General features: G+C 39.4%; 1 protein-coding gene across 1 annotated transcript in view; it reads left to right on the forward strand.

Moving 5' to 3' along the window:
- The first annotated feature begins 2043 nt into the window (after positions 1-2043).
- Positions 2044-24097, forward strand: part of MALRD1 (MAM and LDL receptor class A domain containing 1) — a 246729-nt gene continuing 224675 nt past the window's right edge. The window contains exons 1-6 of the mRNA XM_074157371.1: positions 2044-2206; positions 6304-6444; positions 13572-13666; positions 13746-13907; positions 18450-18543; positions 23801-23944. Coding sequence (XP_074013472.1) covers positions 2044-2206; positions 6304-6444; positions 13572-13666; positions 13746-13907; positions 18450-18543; positions 23801-23944 — 799 coding nt within the window. The remainder of the gene's footprint in view (positions 2207-6303; positions 6445-13571; positions 13667-13745; positions 13908-18449; positions 18544-23800; positions 23945-24097) is intronic.

Below are 24097 nucleotides of genomic sequence, written 5' to 3' on the forward strand. Positions count from 1 at the left end.
CCTGTGTATGCATCATTTTGACCTTTTCTCCCAATTTTTGCCTTTTCTCCTTTTGTTCCTGCAGTTGTTTTTGCAGCTGTTTGATTTTAAAAGACAGCTGTAACTCAGTTGCCTTCCTGCTCTCTATTTCCTTCTCTAGGTCCTGCTCTCTCCTTTTTCTATTCTCCCTGGCTTGATAGGTGGCTTCTAAACAGGTGCCTAACGTCTTGCAGATAACTCCCTTATCTTTTTCTATTCTTTGTTCGGCCCCTAGTTGCTTTTAAGTGCTCTTCAACAACTTCCTAATTGCACCAATTATCATGAGCCCACTCCTCTGAGCATTCGAGGCTTCGCTCCACGCCTCCTTTAAATAATCAGTGATAACGCCTGCCATCCTGCCGACCATGCCAGTTGTCGCGGGTGGAGTGATTGACTTTAAGCATAAGAGAGTAGTAGTGAAATATTTATTAAGGTGAAACGGTGATTTAACAAAATTAGTAGTAAATGTGACGGTGTTTTATGAGATTCGATGGCAAGGCACACTTGGTTATTTACTGCCCAGAGGACAGGGTCAGACACGCTGTCAGGGAGACCCTCCCGTTGAGTCACGAGGTTCAGAAAGGACCCCCTGGCTTTCTAAACCCCTTCTCAGAGCGGAGTCTGGGTGCAGCTGGATCCAATCCTAGTCCCAGACTTGGCCAACCGTTTATGTCTAAAGGATTATATATGCGCAATCAGTCCTTTATATCACTTAGCTAAGATTTCAAAGTTTAGCATGCTATTAGTCACTTACTGAGAATCCTTGCAGCAAGGAATCTCTCAGCCTTGAGGAGTAGTACCTTAAGCGAGCATCCTCACTCAAGGGGAGATCCTGGTGTGCAGCCCAGTGCCATACAGGAGAGGTCAAAGGGCTCTTGGGCTGTCTGCTATTTATAGAGTAAGATAATTGACCTATAGTCGTATTCTCATGGGAGCAAGATACCTAGGTCCCCACTCCAGCCAGGGTTTGGCTATGTTGCCAGCCATCCCCCAAAATTCAGGTTCAACTTATCACAACTCCCTCTGATGATTATGGCTTGAGCAGGAGCCAGAGAGGGGGGGAAACAGGGAGAGCACACTGCTACAGCAGGGTAATATATTGGAGGTTGATATAAATGGTAGTTTCTCCTAAAGATGGATTCCTGCAGTGAGTGGCAAATTACTATTTTGATGAATTCTGACTGTGCTTGTTTGTATGATCAAATTGTTCACTGTTCATAAGAATTTGGATACAGGATCCTAGGTATCCCTAATTGTTTCCTAACCTTGGGAAATGCTATAGTATCACATAAAATGTGATTTTATTTCAGAAAATACAGGAATTTAGTAATTTGGAAATATTCATTGATATCCAGTTGTGTATTTATGCAAGTTGTGGTTGCAGATATGATTCCGTTAACAACCAGGTACTCTGAAATAATTCAGTTGTTATCTGCAATTGTGGCCCAAGTAAATAATAAATACCAATTTCAACTATCGACATCATATATCTACAGACTCTGAAAATTCTAATTCTTTCCCTATATCAATCTCAATCCCTTTGATGCCAAATCAACTTTGAATTTCTCAACTGTTTCCTACATTTGGTACACAAACTATTCATAAGTTTTGTAAAAATTTGCCAACTCCTACTGAGGAAAAAGAAGAGATCTTTATGAATGTTGGTGATTTAGTAATTCTACTCTGTTGTCCTGTTATTTTCTTATCTAATGTATTTGCAAACTATTGAGCAATAAATCCAGTCAATAAGTTAATGACATCCACTTGACTTAGCATGAACCACAATTTTTTAGTCATAAAACAGTGTTATAATGTAGTTAAATATTATCCAAAGACACACCAGGTTGAAAGTCACTGCTTCACAGAAGCCATATTTCCCTTAAGCTGCAGATTCAGAAAGTGAGGTTCTAAAAACGTCTTTGCGAGATGTGTGTAAACACAGCTTTTTCAAAGACACTTCATGACCAAAACTAGACAGTTAAAGTAATTCTTTTCCGAGTGAAAGCTTGGATAGTAGCATAGCCCATGAACAAATTCGTATATTTCTGTGCATTATATTGCTTTGCTCTGGTAGATACCTGGTCATCTACAGGAAGCGAATGCCAGCGTGGTGATGGCTCCTCTGCTCCATCTGGGGAATTTTGTGTTTTTTCCAGCCAGTGTGGAGGCAGCAGTGATGAGAAACAAGGTAAGTGTCAGTGGGCTTTGTAATAAGTGTGATACAGTTTGATACCCAAACATGGCAGCAGAGAGAACTGGGGGGGGATTTTTTTAATGTTATAAAAATATTCAGGAATTATCTTTTTTTCCACTCTCTTCTTCATCTGATTTTCTCAAACAATTTTTTCCTGCTTCAATTTGATTTTTCCTGCTTAATTTTCAACCTCTGTACAGTGCACCTCTTTCATAAATCTTCATACAGATATTATGTAGTAAGGTAGGTGGTTCCTTATCCACTTAAAATTCAATGGCAATTCAACAAGTATAACTTTTTTTTCCATGATTGATGTTAAAAGTTCTTGCTGAAAGTCAGGTTTCATTCAAAATACCTAGACAAAGGTATAAGCAACAGAAACTTTTTTCCTTTTTTTTTTTTTTTTTTTTCTTCCAGTCTAGGCAAGGGGGGGGAAATGTTCTTGAATTCATGAACTGACAATCCTAGCTTAATCTTTGACAGAATCAAAGCCTATGAATATGGCTGTTGCTCTTTTCCTTAAAGGAAAGATCTAAGCAGTGAGAGTGAATTTTAACTGCTACAGTCTGAGTAAATTTGCATCAGAAATCTACTATTTCCAGAATACCGTAAAACAAAATCATGTGTTACACAAAATCACATGTAAAATCATGCAAATGATTTTATGTGATGCATAAGAAGCCTGCTCTTTGAGGATCTTCGTTCTGGAGTACAAAGAAGAGCTTGGATTTATAAAAAAATTCTACTTTTAACAAAATGCTTATCTAAGATCTTCCATTTTCTGTGCAACGTAGGAAGCTACTATATTTGTTGTATTTTGGGAGCTTATCTTTACATTCAAAGTAGATGCTCTTTAGATGAGCCTGTGTGTTTCTGTGTGCACTGAAAAATGCTAACTAAAGCATATTAGTGATCATTGCATTCAGATTAAATCTGGGAGAAAGAAAAATAATATAAATACAGATTCCTCAAATTAGAGCTGTGTGCCCAGATACCTGGGCTTTTTCTTCTTCTAATATGACTTCCTGTTTCACCCAATAACAATGTAGAAATATGATTGGAACAGGAGACTAGAATCACCTCTAGGATACTTGATTTTTGTGCCTCTGAAAATAAGACAATTGCTAAGACTCTGTTGGATACCAGTACATTTTAAACTATTTTTCTGCTGTACTAAAATGTATTAAAATGCCAGTGGCTGGGTATTATGCCTGTTGAATCCCCTGATGTGTGACTAACACAGGTCAGGTTAACGTTTTGTTTTTTTTTTCACTTGCACAAGAGATGGTTATGCTACATTTCCCTGCATAGCCTTGAAATCCTCATTGTGCTTGGTCTTAATTTCCCTGGAAAAGAGCATTTCCTCCAGGCAGCGCTTTCTATTATAATTGCAGAATATGCAGCAAGAGATGCATTCTTCCATTAATTTTTACAGAGGCTTTTTACCCTTGTTTGTTAAGTGAATACTGTGACAGACAAATGCTTATATGAAAGCAGAGAAATTAAAACTGCTCGAAAGACTAGTTTAGAAATATGAGCCTGTAGGCTCTGTGAAAGACCTAAATACCAGATAATGTTGTACTTGCAGTATGGATGACCAAGAGGTATGGAACTCAGCTCTGAGTGACAGGCCGTGGATGCTGGGGGTGTTTGGATATGCTCTGGATAACTTCTCTCCTGGAGTTAACTGTCACATAAAGATACAGATCAAAGTGTCAATTGAAGAGTCATCCTGCTGCCACCCACTCTTCTGGTTTGGGATTATTGCAAATTTATTTTTCTACTTAGGTTTCATCTCTCCAATCTCATGTTTGTGATGGTTCTCTGCTGTTTTCTCTGGGCTCTTAAGGATGTTTCTGCACCAAAAATATATGAGAGTTGTAATTTCAGATGATGTGCTTTTGTTGTCATTTTTGACTTTGTATTTGGTTGGTTCTTGCTTTGCCACAGCATTGGAAAAGGAATGGAATAAACCCTACAGTCTTTTTTTTTTTTTTTTTTTTTTATCTTGGAACTATTGCAAAATTTTATCTAAGGAATGAATGATAACTAACTACTCTTAAAAATATTTTGCTCCCAGAATATCCTAAACTGAGATTTTATACATATATAGACTTGAAATAGAACCTTAAACTGTAATGTGTTTGTGACACTTGGAATTTGTCCTTAGAGGTTATTTTAAACATTTGTTATGTTCACAGGAAATTCTGCATAAGATATCTAGAACATCCCACACATTTCTTCCTTCTGGCTTTTTCTTCTCTAAGCAGTGACTTTATCTCTGTAAATCTATCTTTCAGCAAATTTACTTTGGTTTGCTTTCAAATTATATTTTCTGTGAAATATTGCCTTGGAAAATAGTCATGAATGATCAAGGTTGGGTTTTTTTTTTAATTTAAAAAGATACTATTCTTGTTATTTTGTACATATTGATTTTAAATTGTTTTTTTTTTTCAGCTATAAGAAAATTTCTGAGGAATACTGACTGATTTGGTGCATTTCATGTAATGTGAAGCAGATATGCCTCAGCAGTGCTTGTGCTTTTGATGAACCGCTGATATGCTTTTCAGCCACTTAAAGAGCTAAGGAATAAAAGTAGCAATAAAATGTTACTTGATGAATCAGCCAATCTGCACATTAACTTGAGCCTGGAATGCTTATATAGAATATATCTATTTTCCCTTCTCTCACCTTATAATTAACTGTTGCAGTAAGTGGATGTGAATATGAAAGCCATGAAATTGAACATCATAGTGTGACTATAAATGTTGCAGTTGCAACATCATTTAAAATGATTAGTGAACTGTGATAACATAGAATAGTCTGAAGGCATTAGCAGGGGCCTGGAGTGAGCACCAGTTTGAGAGAGAACGCAAAGCCATTGAAGCTCTCAGGTCTAACCAGAATCCTGACTAGCAGGCAGGACCTGTTGTCCTACACTGTGTAACAGAAAATGTGAGTGAACTGAAGGTTTCCATACAGCAAATGAAATCTGCAGACAGTTCCACATATCTGTCCTTCTGCTTGGGATGAAGTTGCAATAAACTTGCTCTTTAGAGATGCATCTGATTAGACTTTTTTTTTTTTTTTTTTAAATCCTTCCACTACTACAATAAGTGGTTCAAGGAACAGGACTGTCCAGCCTCTTAGTCATGTGTAAGCTCTTTTAATTCAGCTTTGATGCTATGGAAAAAGAACGTTCTGCCTCCTTTCTCTAACCTGCGGTGCCCTACAGGGGAATGTGGAAGGGGGAGAAAAGCAGTCCTTTACCACCCCGTTACTATGTGCACTGGAAGAAATAAGGCCAGAGGAAAGGCAAGTGGGGAGACTGTGTCATTCTGAGGACTTGTTTCAGCTCTTCTCTGAACAGTGTGGTTCTTGCTTTAATGCAGCAGCTTAGTAAAGACAATGACCAGTGGTAAACTTTGGAGTATGTGGGATGATGAAACCCTCACCTTTCTGTTATTAGGCCCTGGGGTGTTTCTGGGAATGGGCTTATACTCCAAGTTCCCCAAAAATGCAGGTTGCAAAATGATGAAATAAATAATAGTGGAATAAAGAAATGTTTTTTTCTATCTGGTTATTTCCTGGTGTTAAGTCTTTGTTTTTCTATGTGAGAACCCTGAATAAACAGAGGATATACTGAAGTTCTTCAGCTAATAGCTGCAATACATTTTAAAAACAGCGTCTGCATATAACCTGTGCTAGCTTGGACAGTTTCCTACAAGTTTCCTACAGACATATTTGTGAAGAAAAAAAGCATATTAACATATGCTTTTCCCAACACATTCCCAAATTAGTGACATAATATAAATGGACTTATTTGGGCTTGGTTTGGCTGGGGTGGAGTGGGGGCTGGTGGTTTGTTCTTGGTTGTTGTGGGTTTTTTTCAGTGTTCATTCTCTCTTGTCCCTCTTCCACTGTCCTGTTTCTTTTTGTTCATGACTTGAAAATTCTGGTGTTTCTTACTTTTTCTAGGAAACCATTCAGAGTGTTTCTGTGTGCTAATTAAATAGCAAATGATGGTGAGAACATGTCCCTTTGTTTCTGTTTTTGAGGTTTTAATTTTTTGTTTGTTTGATTCAATTCAGGTTCCTCCTGTGAAAAGTGTGACTTTGAAACTGATCGATGCAAAGCTCTTCGTGAATTGAATTTACAGCCTGGATGGATACAAAGAAATGGTCGATCTGGCATGGGACCACCATACTCTGACCACACTGGAAATGACAGTGGTAAGAATCCTCATGGATTTTGAAGGAACCGTGGGCTCTTACAAATTATATAGTCCTCTTTTTTTTTTTTAATTTGCTTAATTTTACTAATTTCTTGAGAGTTCAGTTGGATTCTGTCACATTTTGTGGGCACTTGTGTGCAAGTTTCTAGGTGATTGTAATTACAATAACCCAGGTTTCCAGAAAAAAAGACAATATTCCAGAAAGCAATTCTTGTTATCATGGAGGAGCAAGTAATCAGTCATCAAGAGTCATGTTTATCTGAGTGACCTTTACCTGTTTTAGAGATATCAGGTGATAATTTCAGTCTTGATGGTTGCAAAGTTTAGAAATGAGTATCGGGTCCCCCATTTCAAGACATTTTTTTCATCTTTTCTTGGATTGGTGAATGCCTGGAGTATGTGTATCTATTATCTCTGGCTAATATTACAGTTCTAAATATTTTGAGAGAAGGTGACTTTGGTCTGGGGACAAGAAGAGCTTTGATAGTCTGTTTGAGCCAGGTCCTCTCTAACTCTTATTAAAATTCCACTTTGCATCAAAGACTGTCCCTTCACTAAGTAATTCATTGTCCCTGTCCTTAGATAAAATATGTTCCTTATGCTTGTCTAATTGCCAGGTTAACCCCACTTTCCAAAACCTGGCTTCTTCCTTCTGTAATATGTGATTTAGTTCATGCCTTTTTAGTTAATTGGAGCCAACTTCTTTAGCTGCAGTAAGCCTTCTCCTGCTTTCCAAAGTTATTAGAAAGCTTGTTTGGAAGAAAGCAAGGAAGGAGGGAGTGAATTTGATGGGAACCTCTAGTCCCACGCTAAAGATGTGAGCTGGTTGAAATAGTCACCCCAAACTGTTTAATTCTCTTCTCTGTATTTTCTGTTGTTCTCTTTCTTTTTCTCCACCCACTCCCTCTCACCTCTCCTGCGCACAAACAGTGGTGCAGCAGCCCTCAGAGCAAGCACCTGAAGGCAAGCATGCGGTATTGGAGAGTGTACAAGAATATAACCTTATGTGGGACTGAAGTGTTGCTGTGAGACTGATTAGCCTAGGTGTTTTTCACCTCATTCCCAAACTGATTATCTGGGGGTGTGGAAGTCTGTACTGTTCTAAAGCAAGTGGCATCTACACATTGCATAAGCTACCAAACAGGTAGAAGTTCCATATAATGATAATATGAGTTGGTGGTTTAAAGGTGAATATGTTTAAAACCTGCTTAGAAATTAGCAAAATGAAAATGGCACATAAATTTAAAAACTTTTCATAGAAAAAAAATCAACAGAAAAAAACCTCTACATTTTCCTGCAAGTTCTTGTTCCACAGCTGATGATTTTCATGATGCTCTGCAATTAGGAAACTTTACCCACATAGTACACTTCTAAGAGCTTCGGTTTTGCTTGTGTTTAGCATACAAGCACATCCTGCAAAAGTCAACAGGTACAGCAAGAAGAAAAAAAAAAAAAAAGCATGATAAAGATCAAACCAGGCTAATCAATTCTGTGAACCACACCTATTAACAGATATAAATAACTTCTATTATGTTCTGGTCGAATCTGTTATCTCAAACCCTTCGTGCCACAAGTTGGGTGCCAAAAAAGGACTGTTGAGGTTTAATCCCAGCCAGAATTTAAGAAAGACACAGCCACTCGCTTCCTGCCCCCGGTGGGATGGGGGAGAGAAGTGGAAGAGTAAAAGTGAAAAAACTCATGGGTTGAGGTAAAAACAGTTTATTAATTAAAATGAAATAATAATTTTAAAAAATTGTAAGGAAAAGAAGAAAAAAAAAAAAAAGAGAGAGAAAAATAAACCCCAAGAAAGACAAGTGATGCAATTGAAAACAATTGCTCACCACCAACTGACCAATGTCCGGCCAGTCCCTGAGCAGCAGCCACCCTGCCAGCCTCCCCCCTAGTTTTATTTAAAAACATGACGTCATATAGCGTGGAATATCCCTTTACTCAGTTGGGGTCAGCTGTCACAGCTGTATCCCCTCCTAACTTTTTGTGTACCCCCAGCCTGTTCACTGGTGGGGTGAGAAGCAGAAAAGGCCTTGACTCTGTATAAGCACTGCTCAGCAGTAGCTGAAAAACCATCAATGTGTTGAACAACACCATTTTCAGCACAAATCCAAAACATAGCCCCTTACAAGCTACTAGGAAGAAATGTAACGCTATCCAAGCCAAAACCAGTACAGTGTACCAAGCTTCTGAAAATAAGGTTCTTTTTAAATAAATGTTGATTTAAACTGATGTTGGCACACAAATTTGAGTAACTACCAAACTTTTTTCATAAAAATAAGTTTTATTTCAAGCGTGTAAGTTGTGAAACACTTTAAAATACTAACAGGTCTTCTTATAAAGAAGCAGAGGGGATAAATACTATGGAATAAAAATATAGCAAACTCTTGGCTAGAATCATAATTAATTAACCAGGCAACAGAGTCTTGCTCTAGTTGAAGTTTCTAGGGTTTGTGCTTGACTGATAGTATACACCGCATCAGGATGTAGCAAAAAACTTGAAAGATATTCTATATCTAATAAAAAAGATTACCTTTAACTTGGAAAAAACTGAGGGGGGGGGGGGGGGGAAGGATATTTAACTTACGCGGACACACAAAGTCAGCAAAAGATTGAGAACCATCAACTTCAAGTGTTTGTTACAGAGGAAGCAAACTGTTTGGTCATCTGTATATTCCTGTCAACTTGTTTTGGGTGCTCAGTCACCATCGTATCTCCTAGGTCTGAATTGTGTGGTAGCCATACGTTGTGGATGGAAATATTGGAGATGGTTATGATTTAGCAGCACTTCAAAATTTTTTTAATGACTTGAGGTAGATCAAGAGGTTAAATTTTAGCAGCACTTAATCATTAACCAACTTAAGGATTTACAAGATGATTTAGCAAAATAATTGTACAGCAACTTAACTACAGATTTGAAAATGGCAAGATTCACACTGACTTACTATAAGGTATCCTGAACCAATACACATATGTGCATGTGAGCACAAACATACAAATGCACAACACTTGAGGGGTCACACACCCCCTCTCCCCCAGTCTTTAACTGCTAAGACCAAAGGTCCCTTCACAGCAGGTGACTCCAGCGAGCCCATGGGTGCCCCTTTCAATGCCTTACGCACACACAGACAAGTGGACAGAATGTATTTGGATCTGGTAAAGTATAACACCAACACTCGTAAGAGCTAATGTGTATATTAAAGACACGTGGATAGAGAGGTGGATGAAAGAGAGGCACAGTTCAATAGTTAAAATTTCCCTCTTTTTGAGTTTGGAGTAAATACTTAAAATGCATTGGCATTCCTCAGTGGGTGATAACTGAGACTTGAGGGGGAATGTTGACTCGCCCTGGCCTTCTACGCCTCGAGGCGTCTGCCTTGAGCGGTGTCCAAATGCAAGGGGGATGCTGGTTGTTGCCTGCTGCAATCCAGAAGAGCTCAAAGGGTCTTACTAGAATTGCTGCTTATAGGGTCTGAGATAATTTACTTTCATCAGGTACTTTTCCACTCTGGCCCAACTCAGACAATGGGATATTCTGGTACTTTCCACCAGTTGCCCAGAACTTGCTAGAGCTTGATGTTCTGGTATCACCCTCCCCTCTTTGGGCTGTGTTCTATGTGTTGTCAGGAGTGATCAATTATTGCTATCATTTCCAAATAATAGGAGCCACGGGAGCCTGGTGTGCTAAGGGGCTGCCATAGTGTTCTGGTTCGTTACCCTCCACCTTTTTTCTTTCTTTTATGTTGGACCATTACGTTCCAGTAAAGTTCTTGTCCATTGTATAGTTATGTGGGGAGGAAATCGCACTAAGCACTGAGTGACCTAAAGGGGGAGGGAGGAGTGTTGCATCTAAGCTGTTTTGATCACATAACAGAAGGCTTGAATACTTGTACTTATTCAGCTTGCTGAGAGGCTGTGTACGCAGATCTGTGAACTGAATGGCTAAGGAGAGTTAAGCGTATTTTGTTTTTCTACCTGGAGAATGGGTAAACTGTATTTTCATCTTCTGAATGCTCGTTCTAATTGCCTAGGAAATATTTATCTCCTTATGGCAACTGTTCAAGTTTTCCCACTGCTGGTGACTCAACAGATTGTGTAATCACTTTTATGTTGGTTCCTGCCTAAAGACCAGAAATTACATTGTACAGTGACAATTGAGCAGAGTATGCTCTATGGCAGAGCACACTGAAATGAAAGGGAAGAGATCCTGCCATCAGGGTAAGTAATTGCACACACGTTAGCAGAAGAGCAAAGATCGCTTTTTACATGTAACTCCTGTGAAGATTTATGTAATCATTTACCAGGACGTAACAGGTTTTGCTTAGCTCTGTCTCTCCTCAGGATTCTTATTTTCATAGAAAATATAGTTGAACAGACCAGTGACAACCACTCAAAAGAACCCAAAGCAAACCTGTTTTTACTAATTGAAGCCTATTATCTATGCAGAGGTTTAATATAAAATCACTGTTCAAGGAATTTCTTAAACTATCATTTCTGCCCCACCTGTATAAGACAAAATTCCAGTGGCAAGTGAAATCTAACCTTTTTTATGAGTCTTAGATACATTTATCTTTTGGGAATTAAAAGAAAAAGGTTCAAAATTTTATGGAAGCTAAAAACCAGCGGAGTCAGGGATAGGGCTCTGCTGAGGCACCAAGCCATCTGTTGTGGGTAGGAAGAATATCCTTGCAGCTGGCAGGCTCTGAAAGCGCTGCCTGAGCAGTTGTGAAAGGCTGAAAACCTAGGGAGAACACAGCCACTGCTCTGGTAGCAGCCTGTAAAATGCTTTTCTGTGGTGGATTTCTGTGCTTTTCTCGGGTGAAATCTTGTTGGCGGCCGGTCACCAGTGGTGTCCCTCAGGGCTCAGTTTTGGGGCCGGTCTTGTTTAATATCTTTATTGATGATCTGAATAAGGGGATTGAGTGCACCCTCAGTAACTTTGCAGATGACACCAAACTAGGTGGGAGTGTTGATCTGCTTGAGGGTCGGCAGGCTCTACAGGGGGACCTGGACAGGTTGGATCGATGGGTCAAGGCCAATGAGATGAGGTTTAATAAGGCCAAGTGCCGGGTCCTGCATTTCGGTCACAACAACCCCAGGCAATGCTACAGGCTTGGGGAAGAGTGGCTGGGAAGCTGCCCAGCAGAAAAGGACCTGGGGGTCTTGGTGGACAGCCGGCTGAACATGAGCCAGCAGTGTGCCCAGGTGGCCAAGAAAGCCAACGGCACCCTGGCCTGTATCAGGAACAGCGTGGCCAGCAGGAGTAGGGCAGTGATGGTGCCTCTGTACTGGGCACTGGTGAGGCCTCACCTCGAGGGCTGTGTTCAGTTCTGGGCCCCTCACTACAGGAAGGACGTTGAAGTGCTGGAGCGTGTCCAGAGGAGAGCCACCAAGCTGGTGAGGGGTCTAGAAAACAAGTCCTATGAGGAGAGGCTGAGGGAACTGGGCATGTTTAGTTTGGAGAAGAGGAGGCTGAGGGGGGACCTCATTGCCCTCTACAACTACCTGAAAAGAGGTTGCAGAGAGGTGGGTGTTGGCCTCTTCTCCCAAGGGAATCATGACAGGACCAGAGGAAATGGTCTGAAGTTGTGGCAGGGGAGGATTAGATTAGATATTAGGAAGAATGACTTTACTGAGAGGGTGGTCAGGCACTGGAACAGCCTGCCCAGGGAGGTGGTGGAGTCGCCACCCCTGGAGGTCTTTAAGAAACGTGTAGACATGGCACTTCAGGGCATGCTCTAGTGCCCAAGACTGTTGGTTTGTGTCTGTTTGTGGGTGGGGTGGTGTGTGGTTGTGGGCATTTGTTTTGTTTTGGTGTTGGTGTTCTGGGATTTTTTGGGTGTGGGTTTTTTTGTATTTTGTGGGGTTGTTTTTGGTTTGTTTTTTTTGTTGGTTGGACTCGATCTCAAAGGTCCCATCCAACCAAGATGATTCTGTGATTCTGTGATTCCTTAGCTGGCTCCAACACTGAACTAGACTCCTGGTCCTTTGGCAGTGAGTTTCCTGTTGCACGCAAGGATGAGAGGTCAGAGTGGGTAGTATCCTACGTATCCTCTGATATTTGGTTTCTGTAGAAATCTTTATTTTTAGGACACTTTTTTCCTTGCAGTCCCACTTCCTTTTTTTTCTCTCCTTTCTTCATCTTTCTCCCTTCACTTACATGTTAATGTCAGAGGGCAACAGTTTACCTGACATTGCTTGGAGTTTGGGAAGGAGGGGAGAAGGGAAAGGAAGGTGGGGGGGAGCAGAAAGCTGAATCCCATTGCATCCTTTAATATCTCACGTATCTCAAGACTTCATGTTCAGAAAAGACGAAATTTTGACTATTGGTATTCGATATCCTAAAATAGGGTGGTTGCCTTCTATCTTCTAGATCATCTGAAACAATATTGTCAGGAAGAGACAAAATCAGTCAAAAGGCATAGCAACAACCATGTTTTTTACTAAATTGTTGAGCTGTTACATTTTTCAAGTAAAGCAAAGCTTTAATTTGGACTTGTTTTGTAAATGGAAAGATAATGGTATCTTTAATGGTATTGTGAAGATTCTGAGGACAATCATTTGTATTGGGAGTATATACAGGGGATACCACAGCCTCCTCCCTGCAATGAGACAGTTTTCTGAGCAACCGAAAAACAGACCCATGTCTTGTGGAACAGAGGAACACCATAGCCTCCTCTCCCATTTTCCATCAGCTCTTCAAAGACTTGAGCCGCTGTAGTAAATCTGTATTGTTGCTCACAATAGTTTGTTGTTTATGCATGAAATATGCAATCTATTCAGTCATTGGGGTTTAAGCTCTTTGGTCAGCTTGCTGAGTTAGTCTTAGCTTTGTCCCCCAATTTGTGCTTATTTAGTATTCAAGTCAAATAGGAAACATTTTGGAACTCTCCTTGAAATTTCAGCAAGCATGTGCAGCATACTATGTCAGTATTTAATATGAGCAAAGGCTTGGCACGCAGTGGCTACAAGTGTGATAAGAATCTTTTCTGGGTAAAAACTTCTAGTTGGCTTTTTAGTTATTACCTTTATATGGGCCTCTTCTTGTTTTACTGTTATATGTTATACAACTTTTCTCCAAGCTTCTAAGATTTAACTTTTTATTCCTTTTAATAGCTTATTTCCTCTCATTGTCTTCTGAAATGCAATCCTCTTCTGCAACTTTAAGGACCAATGTTTTCCTTCCAACTGATGAAGAACACGTTTGCCAGGTATTTTGATGCATAGTCCTTGTATTTCATTGTTTGTCACAGTATTTCTCTGGAATAATCAGACCTTTTTTTGTCCTAGATTACATTTCATTATTGGATTGGTCAAATGAGTGGAACATTGATGGTGGGGCTTCAAAAGCACTCTGAAGATACTATTACAAACATCTGGCAAGATTCAGGAGAACTGCAAAATCAGTGGAAAGCAAAGACCATCATAATCAATAGCACTGAAAAGTATGAGGTTGGTACATAGAGGTGACTGTAAATTGCACTTGTTAAATGATTTATAAATTACGGGGTTTTTAATAAGTCAAAACTGAATGTTTTGTAAATGGAAAGTGTTATCATGAGGAAGTCCATGCTTGGCATTAACAAATATTGCTTGTTCTTATCTCTTGGTGGTGTTGAAAGTAATGCCAAACCTTACTTAAACTGTGCTTGTGTCTTAAATAAAACAGTCTCATTACATCATAAATTATCTACCTGTCCATAGAGGTGATACCCTCAGGATCTTAACTTTCAATACAGTATTGCCTTAGCCTCAATCTAAATGTACCGATAAACTCAAAGTTTAATTTATATAGGAAATACCATTCTATGCTACAGGTTACTGTTCTATAGGGATATGCTGTACTTAACTATTCATTGTAGCTTTGAGCCTTTGTCACGGAACACATGCATGTGGTTTTATTTTGCTCAAAGCTGCCGAAAAACAATGTAAGTCTCATGGTTATTTAAATGTTTTTACATGTGCATTTACACAAAGCATTAGCACAGTAAATGCAACTTAGAGCTACAATATCGTGGATGATGTACACTCACTATTATGCATAATACTGGAGGGAAAGTGGGGAGCAGAGAAGAAAATGAGAGGCATTTCCTCCTGCAGTAGTTACTATGAAGAGTTCGTTAGCATACAAACCTGAAGGCATGAAAGCATAACCTCATTTCAATAAACCATATGAGAAACCCAATTACTTGACTTGCAGAGGCAATGTTGTGCTAAAATATCCAACTAAATCTGGGTTTTTGAAGTAATACTTGTGTGCTCAACCCTGACTGAGGGTAGATGTTATGCAATACTGGTACCTAACTCAACACAAGTACCAATGTTGTTACTTGTCAATAGCTTACCTCTACCTGATATGGGTGTATGTATAGCAATGTGAGATTGTACTAGAAGGGTTTACTTCTAGATTTACTTCATCATGCTTCATATTGTTTAGCAAATTGACCGAGCCTGGGAATGGTTAATGTAATATGCATCTTCTTACTCTGAACTGCTGGATCAAATCCTAATTAGATTATTCCTTGCAAACCTTGTTATACTTCAGCCTCTGTAAAGTGAACTGATGGGCACGGTCCAGATTTAAAGAGGCATGTGTCAAACTTACGGCAGTAATCATTACATTTAGCCAAAGAAATGTAGCTGGGCACCTCACCTAAGCTAGAACCTGAAGCTGAGCAAACTTTGGTTGAACGCTTGTCCCGGTTTGAAGTAAAACCGAACCAATTTTCTGTTCTGTAACTTTACATCCTAGCTAGGCCTTCTCTAACTCTCTGAAATTAACGGCATATTGTGGAGAAAACTGCTCGTTCTCAGAATGATAAGCCCAATGTTTGTGCTCCATGCCAAGGAATGGTATGCAGGGAGGCCCTTGCTTATACTTATTGCTATAACAACCAAGGTCAGCCAATTTCGTTATTTGCCCCCTTGGGGGGGGTCGGAAACGGAAAAAACGTAGAGGGGTCACATCAGTGGGGAGGAGTGGACAGGACAGGTGACCCAAACCTGACCAACTGGGGTATTCCATCCCATCTGCCCCATGCTCAGTATAAAGGCTGAGGGATCAAAGGGTCAGCCCCCTTCCTGCGATGGCCGACGTCCAGAGAGGACTCTGTCTGTTCATCCACCTTTGATCCCGATCCGTGTGTTCCTGACTCCAGAGCTGGAATCCAGTTCCCATTCGTCACTGAGTCCAGTCTGGGACTTCCCCGGTGCCTGCCGGTGATGTGACTGTCATCCTGGGAGCTTGATACGGTTTTGTATATATTGTATCTATTTCATTATTTTCTTCTTTATTTTTATTTTAATATTAATTCTTCATTAAAGTAGTTTAGTTCATTCTAAACTTCTGAATCTCCTTATCTCTTTCTCCTCCTCTCTCCTCTTTTGGGGGGGGGGGGAAGGGGGGGGAAGGGCCATCTGCCGGTCCGGTTTTGGTAAATTCAGCCAAAACCTCGACAACGCTTTTTCCTCCGGTGACAACTTGTAAGATGCTGATCCTACAAGTGAATACAATTCACTTGCCTTTTTGCACTAGCCCTTTTGATATGACAAGATCTTTAGCCAACAGGGCTACCTGTGTCATATTTCAAGTCATGCACAATTAAACTACAAAAAAGCTGCAGTTAAATAATTAGTTGTCATACTGGTCTATTGCAGGCACATTGAAAATTCCCATTGCAATAGCACTATTAGAAATATGCTTTTTCCTGTTCCAAACTTGCAAAATAATAAAAATATTTAACCTCATTGTGAACTGACATCCCATTTTTCTCAAGAAATTGTCAGGTTCATTAAATACTTTAATCATATATTCAGATTTCTTAGTTCAAAAATTTCTTAGTGACAATGAAAGTTTCTATTAAAAAAATGAACAGGAAAAAAATTTTTTTGGGGGTGTAGAAATTTATTTGAATTAGGGTGCTTGACTATTTTTGTCAATTTTGCAAGCACACTCAAAGTTGATTTTAACTAAAATCAACTTCTACTGCTTATTTTCTTTGCTCATTTTGATATTGACTATTAAATACCATTGTCTCTTCTTTCTCAAAACAAACAAGAAAAATCTTTGTTATCTTTATGGGATAGGAAATTTGGTTTTGGCTTTCAAAAATCTCCACCAAATACAAAGATTACCACTGCTTTAATTACTTAACACCACAAGCTCAGTATGTCAGTTCTGGCTGGGTTTTGGAGAACCGTATGATGATTTGCTCTCTTAAACTACTGTCCCCTGTTCTATTGAGAACAAATTTCTGTCTCCCAGAGTTCATTAAGGAAACCAGTTCTGAGCTTGGGGTTCACTTCTTTGTCTTTGTGCTTGATTACTGTGTTTTACCTTGGGCGTTGCTGCTGCAGTGGGAATCTGTCCCCATGGCTGCACTTCTGGGGGAAGCCCAGCCTGTTTTACCCCCCTACCTATGTTCCCACTTGAGCTTTCCTTCCCACTAATGGAGCTGCAATGTTAATTTGGTCATAGATATTGCATGTTTAGGTAACACTTGTTAATTACCATTATGAGCAAGTAGTGTCATTAAGTCGATGTTTTCATTACAGATTTTTGGACTGAAGAGCTCTGGATTTTGTGTGAGAGGGCAAACTGACCAATCTCTTGCGCAATTAAGTGTGGATGGGAATCAGTTTGATTATTAGTGGACTGACCTCCTCAGGGGAGGACAGATGGGTACCTGTGCCAGATAAAGCCTTGCTAATTTTTTTTTATACTCAAGAGCAGCTGGAGGCATCTAGCATGATTTTTCTGTCATTGTGGAAGTGGGGAAGTTAAGACACGATGAAGAAAAAAATAGAACTGACACTTTTCTAGAGAGATGAGTTCAGAGTTGCAGCACTGACTTTGCTCCTATTTCAGTCAGTAGTAAAGACTCCAGCCTTCAAAAAGGGCAAGAAAGAAGACCCAGGAAACTACAGGCTGGTCAGCCTCACCTCTATCCCTGGAAAGATGACCTTATCTGACTTCTGACATCTTGTACAGTGGAATACTGCACTCTTGATGATAATTTAGAGGATAAATGCAGGTTTTCTGCTACAGTCACTTAAACTATGCACAAAAATACCCTGAACTCCAAAGGTTGTCTTTGAAAATGTATTATCTAGCTACCACTGTACATTCCCTATTAAGAGGTACAGAACGTACCTCTAGATAGATTTTTACCTCTAGGGCTCTGGAAAATTCTGGAGCTGTAACATCCCAAGATATGGCTAGGGAATAATTTAAGGAATGTTATTCCTACGATTGACTTGTTGGGTTGTTTTATTGGTGTGGGTTTTGTTGGGTTTTCCCAAGGACTGTGATTGATCAGTCTCCTTCTATATCACTGCAGAAAAAATGTGATAGTGTCTACCACAAGTCTCAAAAAGTCACAAAAGTTTCTGCTTTTAAGATGGAAATGTAAGATATTTGTATTTTCTTGTGTATAGAAGACTGTTTAGGAAAAAAAAAATCCCTTGCAACATTAGAGCAGAATAGCAGTTGGCCAAGTACTGCTCAAGGTTTGTTTTTTGTTTTTTTTTTTTTTTTTGCTAAAAACTTGATGAAAGGCTTCTGACTAATGGTGTTTGTTGCTCTGACTTTGCTCCAGGTTTCTGATAAATTCTGAGAACAACCAGAAAAGTTTCACATTTCCAGTCTCTGGTGGAGTAATGGCCTGATGAAACACAAAATCCTTTGTATTTCTTAACTGTCATAATCCTTGCTTAGGTTTTAATGTATTTTATTGTGGTCTTCAGATCTTTCCTATTAAATGCTACTTCACTCTTAAGTTAGATGATTAGACTATATAACTGTGCTGACAAGCCACAGATATGTGAAAAAGCCAGGATGTTAATTCTCCAGAATTGTTAAGTGCATGATTTGAGTTCTCATGTTTCTAATAGAAACAATATGGACTAGACTGGCATGCCTTGAAAGGTTTTTCTCCTCTTGTCTGTGACACTGGTGAATGCCATTTCTTGTTGATTTGCTGTTAATCTCTGCAGGTTATCTTTTTGGGGATGGTGGAGACCCAGAGACAAGATCAAACTGTTGCCATTGATGATATTACTTTCAGTGAAGGATGTTCTCTGGCAAGTGGTAAGAATACCTACCTTTTCAGGAGACAGATCATTTTACTTCATCTTTCCTTTGGATTAGAAGAGAAAATATAAAGGAAAGCCTTTTGGTATTCAAAGGTTTTCTTAACTCCGTAAGCGTTTTCATGTTGCTTATTTGCATTTTTCTAAATCATCATCTGTCATATCGCACCTAAACACAGTTACAAATGATAATAAATACCTTAAGAAATCTCATACAGTATAAATGTAGCTTCCTGCAGCCAGGAGAGTACTAAGGCCTCAGTAGGTAGAAAAGATCTACTGGTTTTGGCCAAAGAATTGATGTGTTTTGCCAGCTCAGGAAAAGCTTTGGAGTCAACTTTAGGAGATTCCCAAAGCACTTGTGTGCATTTTTACATGCCTGAAGGTCGTGATCCTCAGCTGTGTAGTTGAGGATATTTTGTTCCGCTCTGCTACATCCAGGAGCTGTAATGTCAGGCTGGTCAGCTTTGCAGTCAGACCATCCATGCATGTCGGGATTTTTTAGCAAAACATTTCCTATTTCTCTTTTCAACCCACCCGATTTTCACGGAAAAGGAGAGCTATCCATCCTAGCATAAATTAGATTGCTTGTTTCTCCGTGTCACACAAGAACATTGTGCTGTTGCACCTATGTCACATCCTCAGATGAGCACACTCCTGATTGAAAGCACCCCCTTTGTTTTCCTGCCTCTGAGTTGTAGCGCAGGCACCGAGGGTTTGGTCTTTAAATTTAGTTTGAGGTATGGAATACAGTGTTTGACGTGGACCAACCGAAGTTACACGATTTGTTTTGTGTACTGTGGTCTGAAATAAAGCGCTCTAGATTTCCCAGTAGGAAAACCTATTGAAAAGAGATGCACGTGTTTATTAAAATATTGAAGTGCTGAGCGATTGTTGGCAGATCACCGTAAGAGCAAGATACCAATTCTAGTGTAATGATTCAGGCAGGCATACATACGTATTTCAAAGAGCATCTGTATTGGGGAAATGCAATTTCAGCTGGCTAAACTTTATTCACTCTCTTCATGTTTCAACTTTCTTACAAAGGAGAATTATAGAAGCAAAAGTTATATAAGTATTTTCATGCTATGGCCCATCTTGCTTTTCTGTTTTGTAGAGGTTTTCTAGCAGTGCTACTCAAATGAGTAGGATGTTAATTTATAACTTTGGGCACACTTGTCTATGAACTCAGGTAAGTTTACAATGGGCTTTCTTTGAAACAATGAATTTGAAACTGACAATGAAGAGAGAACAGATGTGTGATTCTTCCAGCTTCTCTCTGTTCCTTGGAGGATTTCTGCAGGTGAAAGAGCAGGTTTAAAATGGAAAAAAAAAAACGCATTGCTAGTTTCTAACAACCTATACGATTGCTTAACCAGTTCCCACAGGAGGATATAAATCTCTCTGTACAAATATATTGGCTTTTTTCATAAACCAAGTGCTTCTAAAGCAAACAAAACTGAAAAAAACCCCTCAGCTATAGAGATTAAATACTGTCTCAGAGAGAAAAAAAAATAAGAAATTGAAACAGAAACAGGGTATACTCAGCAGAGCTTATAAATCTAGGTGTTAAACTTACCTTTACATTGCAGCTCTTGAAGTATATGTTGTGGCACACAGGTTGGGCTGCTGCACTGTTAATATACCTGAGGTATATTCTAATAAGAGCCAGTTCTTATCCTGTGCTTCCCCATTAGACAAAGTCAACTTCACGAGGTGACATCTAAGTTGTTCACAGCAGCCAAAACCAAGGTGAAAGGATCTTAATTTTCTCCCTGAAAGGGGAATTTTCCTACTGAACATTTTTCAATAATTAAAACAAAAGGTCAGATTAATGGGTGCTTGAATTTGAAATATTTTCTTCGCTCTTCCTTATGGAAAGTCTGGATAAGAGGACTTTAAATAACGACCACTTTAATTGCATGAAATTCGTAGTTAAAATTTGCATTTTTATTGTACCCTTCATGATTCTCAATCCCAGCGTAAATGCACATAAGAAATGACCTGTGCATTTATACTCATTAGTATGACTGTGGTCATGAATAAAATAGCTTAAATATTCCTGCTTTCAGGAGTTTCTTGATACAAACTGTGATGGTTAAATATAAACATAAATTCATTAAGTTTTAAGGTTTCTTTTTTTCTTTCATTTCCCCCCCCTCCCAAACTGCCCTCCTTCATTCTCTTGTCCAGTTCGGCTGGACAGTAAACCTCATGCATTCAAAGGAAAAAAACAACCAAAACCCTGTCTTCAATCTAGCAATTAAAATACTCTACAGTTTGTAGTTTTCCCAACAGCTGTCAAAACTGTTTTAGTTATCACTCAAAAAATACCACAGCCTTTTATTATACATATACACTGCAGAAAAAACATTTTTGCTTTCAAATAAAAATCTTAAAGTTATGCTCTGAAACACATGTAATATAAAACCTCCTTTAGTTTCACCTTTAGTAGGCCGCCTGTTCACAGGCATCATACTCTTATCCAAGTATTTGATTGCTCTGCAGAACTCCCTCTTGACTCCTGATGAATTATATATGGGAAGAACTCTATTAAGATTGTCGTTCTGATCTTGCCATAGGATTGAAAGCAAATATCTACAAGGCATAAAAGCGGAATGGAGAGTGAGGGGTCCTTAAGTCACTTGTAATGCCAAAGTGATATTCCTTTTCTGCAAAGCTTTTTTTTTTGTCTTGAAAACTGGAGTAATTATATATGTATTGTTTATAATGTATACATTTTGACAAAAAATCAGGTATGAATAATTCAACTGGAAACATCTCAAACTTCATTCCTTCGTTAATTCTAAACATGCAAACATGTTGCCTTTAACATCACAGCTGTAGAACCAGATGCAGGGTCTTTCAGATGAACTGCTACAGGGATGGGAGTCAGAAAATCTAAAATACTAATCTTACTGTCGTCTGATGTACTGCACAATTAAGAGCTGGGAAATAAGTATTTTGTCCCAAGAGATTGAGATTATTGTCAAAATAACCAGCCTCAGAAATATTTACAACTAAATGAAAAAAATGCAGAATGAATCAAAATATTTTGTTTTAGTAATTAAAAAAGTGGTTAAAGAGGAGCTTGATTAACTTTTAATGTATTTGCCACTTTTTTCAAGTGTTGAAATTTGACAAAATCCATCCCTTTCTAGACTGTTCTAGAATTTTGCATTTTCCATGGGAAATAAATTTTCCACAAGGTCTTCTCACTTAATACACGTGGTTTGAAAAAAGTGCACATGTTTATGCAAGACTGGAACAAGGAAGAAATTAGAGGTTTGTAGCATCAGCTGGACAGGACGTTTCACCGAGATGTCAATACTGTGAGTAACACAGTAATTCTGAGGTGCAGTAGACAATATACTGACATAAAATTGTTTCCTCCGGTTAGGAATCTCCATGTTTTCCCTGAGATACCTTGACTGTTAGTTAAAAATCTGTCTTAACCAGAAGATTTGCCTTTCCCCCGCAGTTATATTAAGAAATGGAACTTCCATTATCGTAGTGCAATCCTGCTCAAAATCATGATTTTCTTTCTGTAGCCATTATTAATTACACAAATTATGAAGCTACAATCTGGCACCTCAAACTTCATAGAATCACAGAATGGTTTGGGACCTTTAAGGACCATCCAGTCCAACCCCACTGACATAGGCAGGGATGTCTTCCACTAGATCAAGTTGCTCAAAGCCCCATCCAACCAGACTTTGAACACTTCCAGCGATGGGGCATCCACAACTTCTCTTGTTGTGTTCTCTGCAACCTGTTCCAGTGTCTTACCCCCATCATTGTAAAAAATTTCTTACTTCTATCCATCTAAATCTACTCTCTTTCAGTTTAAAACAATTGCCCCTTGTCCTGTCACTACAGACCTTGCTAAAAAGTCTCTCCATCTTTTTTAAAAGGAGGAAGGCCACAATAAGTTCTCCCTGGAGCCTTCTCTTCTCCAGGCTGAACAACTCTAACCTTTTCAACCTTTCTTCATAGGAGAGGCATTCCAAACCTCTGATAATTTTTGTGGGCCCACTCTAATAGGTCCATGTCTGTCTTATGCCAGGAATCCCAGAGCTGTTCACAGTACTCCAAGTGGGATCTTACGAGAGCAGAGTAGAGGGGCAGAATCACCTCCCTTGACCTGCTGGCCACACTTCTTTTGATGCAGCCCAGGATGCAATTGGCTTTCTGGGCTGCAAGTGCACGTTGCCAGCTCAAGTCCAATTTTTCATCCACCAACACCCCCAAGTCCTTCTCGGCAGGGCTGCTTTCAACCAATTAGTCCCCCAATCTGTACTGATAGTGGTGATTGCCCTGACCCAGGTGCAAGATCTTGAACTTCATGAGGTTTACATGGACCCACTCTTCAAGTCTGTCAAGGTCCCTCTGGATGGCATCCCTTCCTTCTAGCATATTAACTGCACCACTGAGCTTAGTGCAAACTTGCTGAGGGTACGCTCAATCCCACTATCTACATCGTAAAGAAGATATTTCATAGTATTGGTCCCCATATGGACCCTTGAGGGATACCACTCATAACTGGTTTCCAAATGGACATTAAGCCATTGACAGCCATCCAGCCAATTCTTTATCCTTCTCACAGTCCATCCATCAAACCCATCTCTCTCCAATTTAGAGGTAAGAATGTTGTGGGGGACTGTATCAAAGGCTTTATAGAAGTCCGGGTAGATGACATCCATAGCTCTTGTCTGCTGATGCAGTCACTCCATTCTAGAAGGCCACTAGATTAGTCAGGCTTGATTTGCCCTTAAACAGTTCTTGAAAATATGTGGTGATGTATTCAGAAATTTTTTTGTTATAGATAAAAGCGTTCTGTTGCAAGTATGTGGAGATGCTGCTGAGTTTAACCTCTCAGTTAGAAGTGATTTTTCTATATCTATCATCTAGAAAAGTAAGTGGGTATTTCTTGTTATGACATGTATTTTTTTATGTTTCTTGGCAACTCTCTCTGCAGAAGTGATTTCATGAAGGTTGCAAAAACTGGCTAATGTAAAGAGCGCTGCATTGCTCTGAAAGAAGCATCCATCTTTGGGGAACGACTTTTCAAAATGGTATCATTAAAGATGGCAGCCTGAAATATTAGACAGCACTCAGTGATACACGACGCTTTTAAGTAACCAGAGACAGAAATGCTGTCAAGTAGTCTAATAAACATCTGTTTCTAATGGGAAGTAGTCTCATGAATAATGGCTTCTTAAGAAGCTAAGTGATTGCTTTTCTTTGTCGTTTAGCACCGCAGAGTTCCAGTTTTGAGCTTGGTGTGTGCGAGTGGCGTTCAGATCAACCGACTGAGCCTGATCTGTTGGCACAACTGCAAGCCGGGCACAAGGTTGCCACCTGTTCCTTCCTAAATGATCGGAGCAACAACACTGAAGGTGGGAAATCTAAGTTAATGCACAATTACTAGCTGTCAAGAACATTGTGCTTTTTAGGACAAGGTGGTGACCCAATGTAGAAACAGAAAAAAACCCCTGAAAAGTAATTGTATGTATTTTGGACTTAAATTAGCTTTTGCTTTGACCATTTAG

Source organism: Numenius arquata, chromosome 12 (genome assembly GCF_964106895.1).
Source record: "Numenius arquata chromosome 12, bNumArq3.hap1.1, whole genome shotgun sequence".
Taxonomy (NCBI): domain Eukaryota; kingdom Metazoa; phylum Chordata; class Aves; order Charadriiformes; family Scolopacidae; genus Numenius; species Numenius arquata.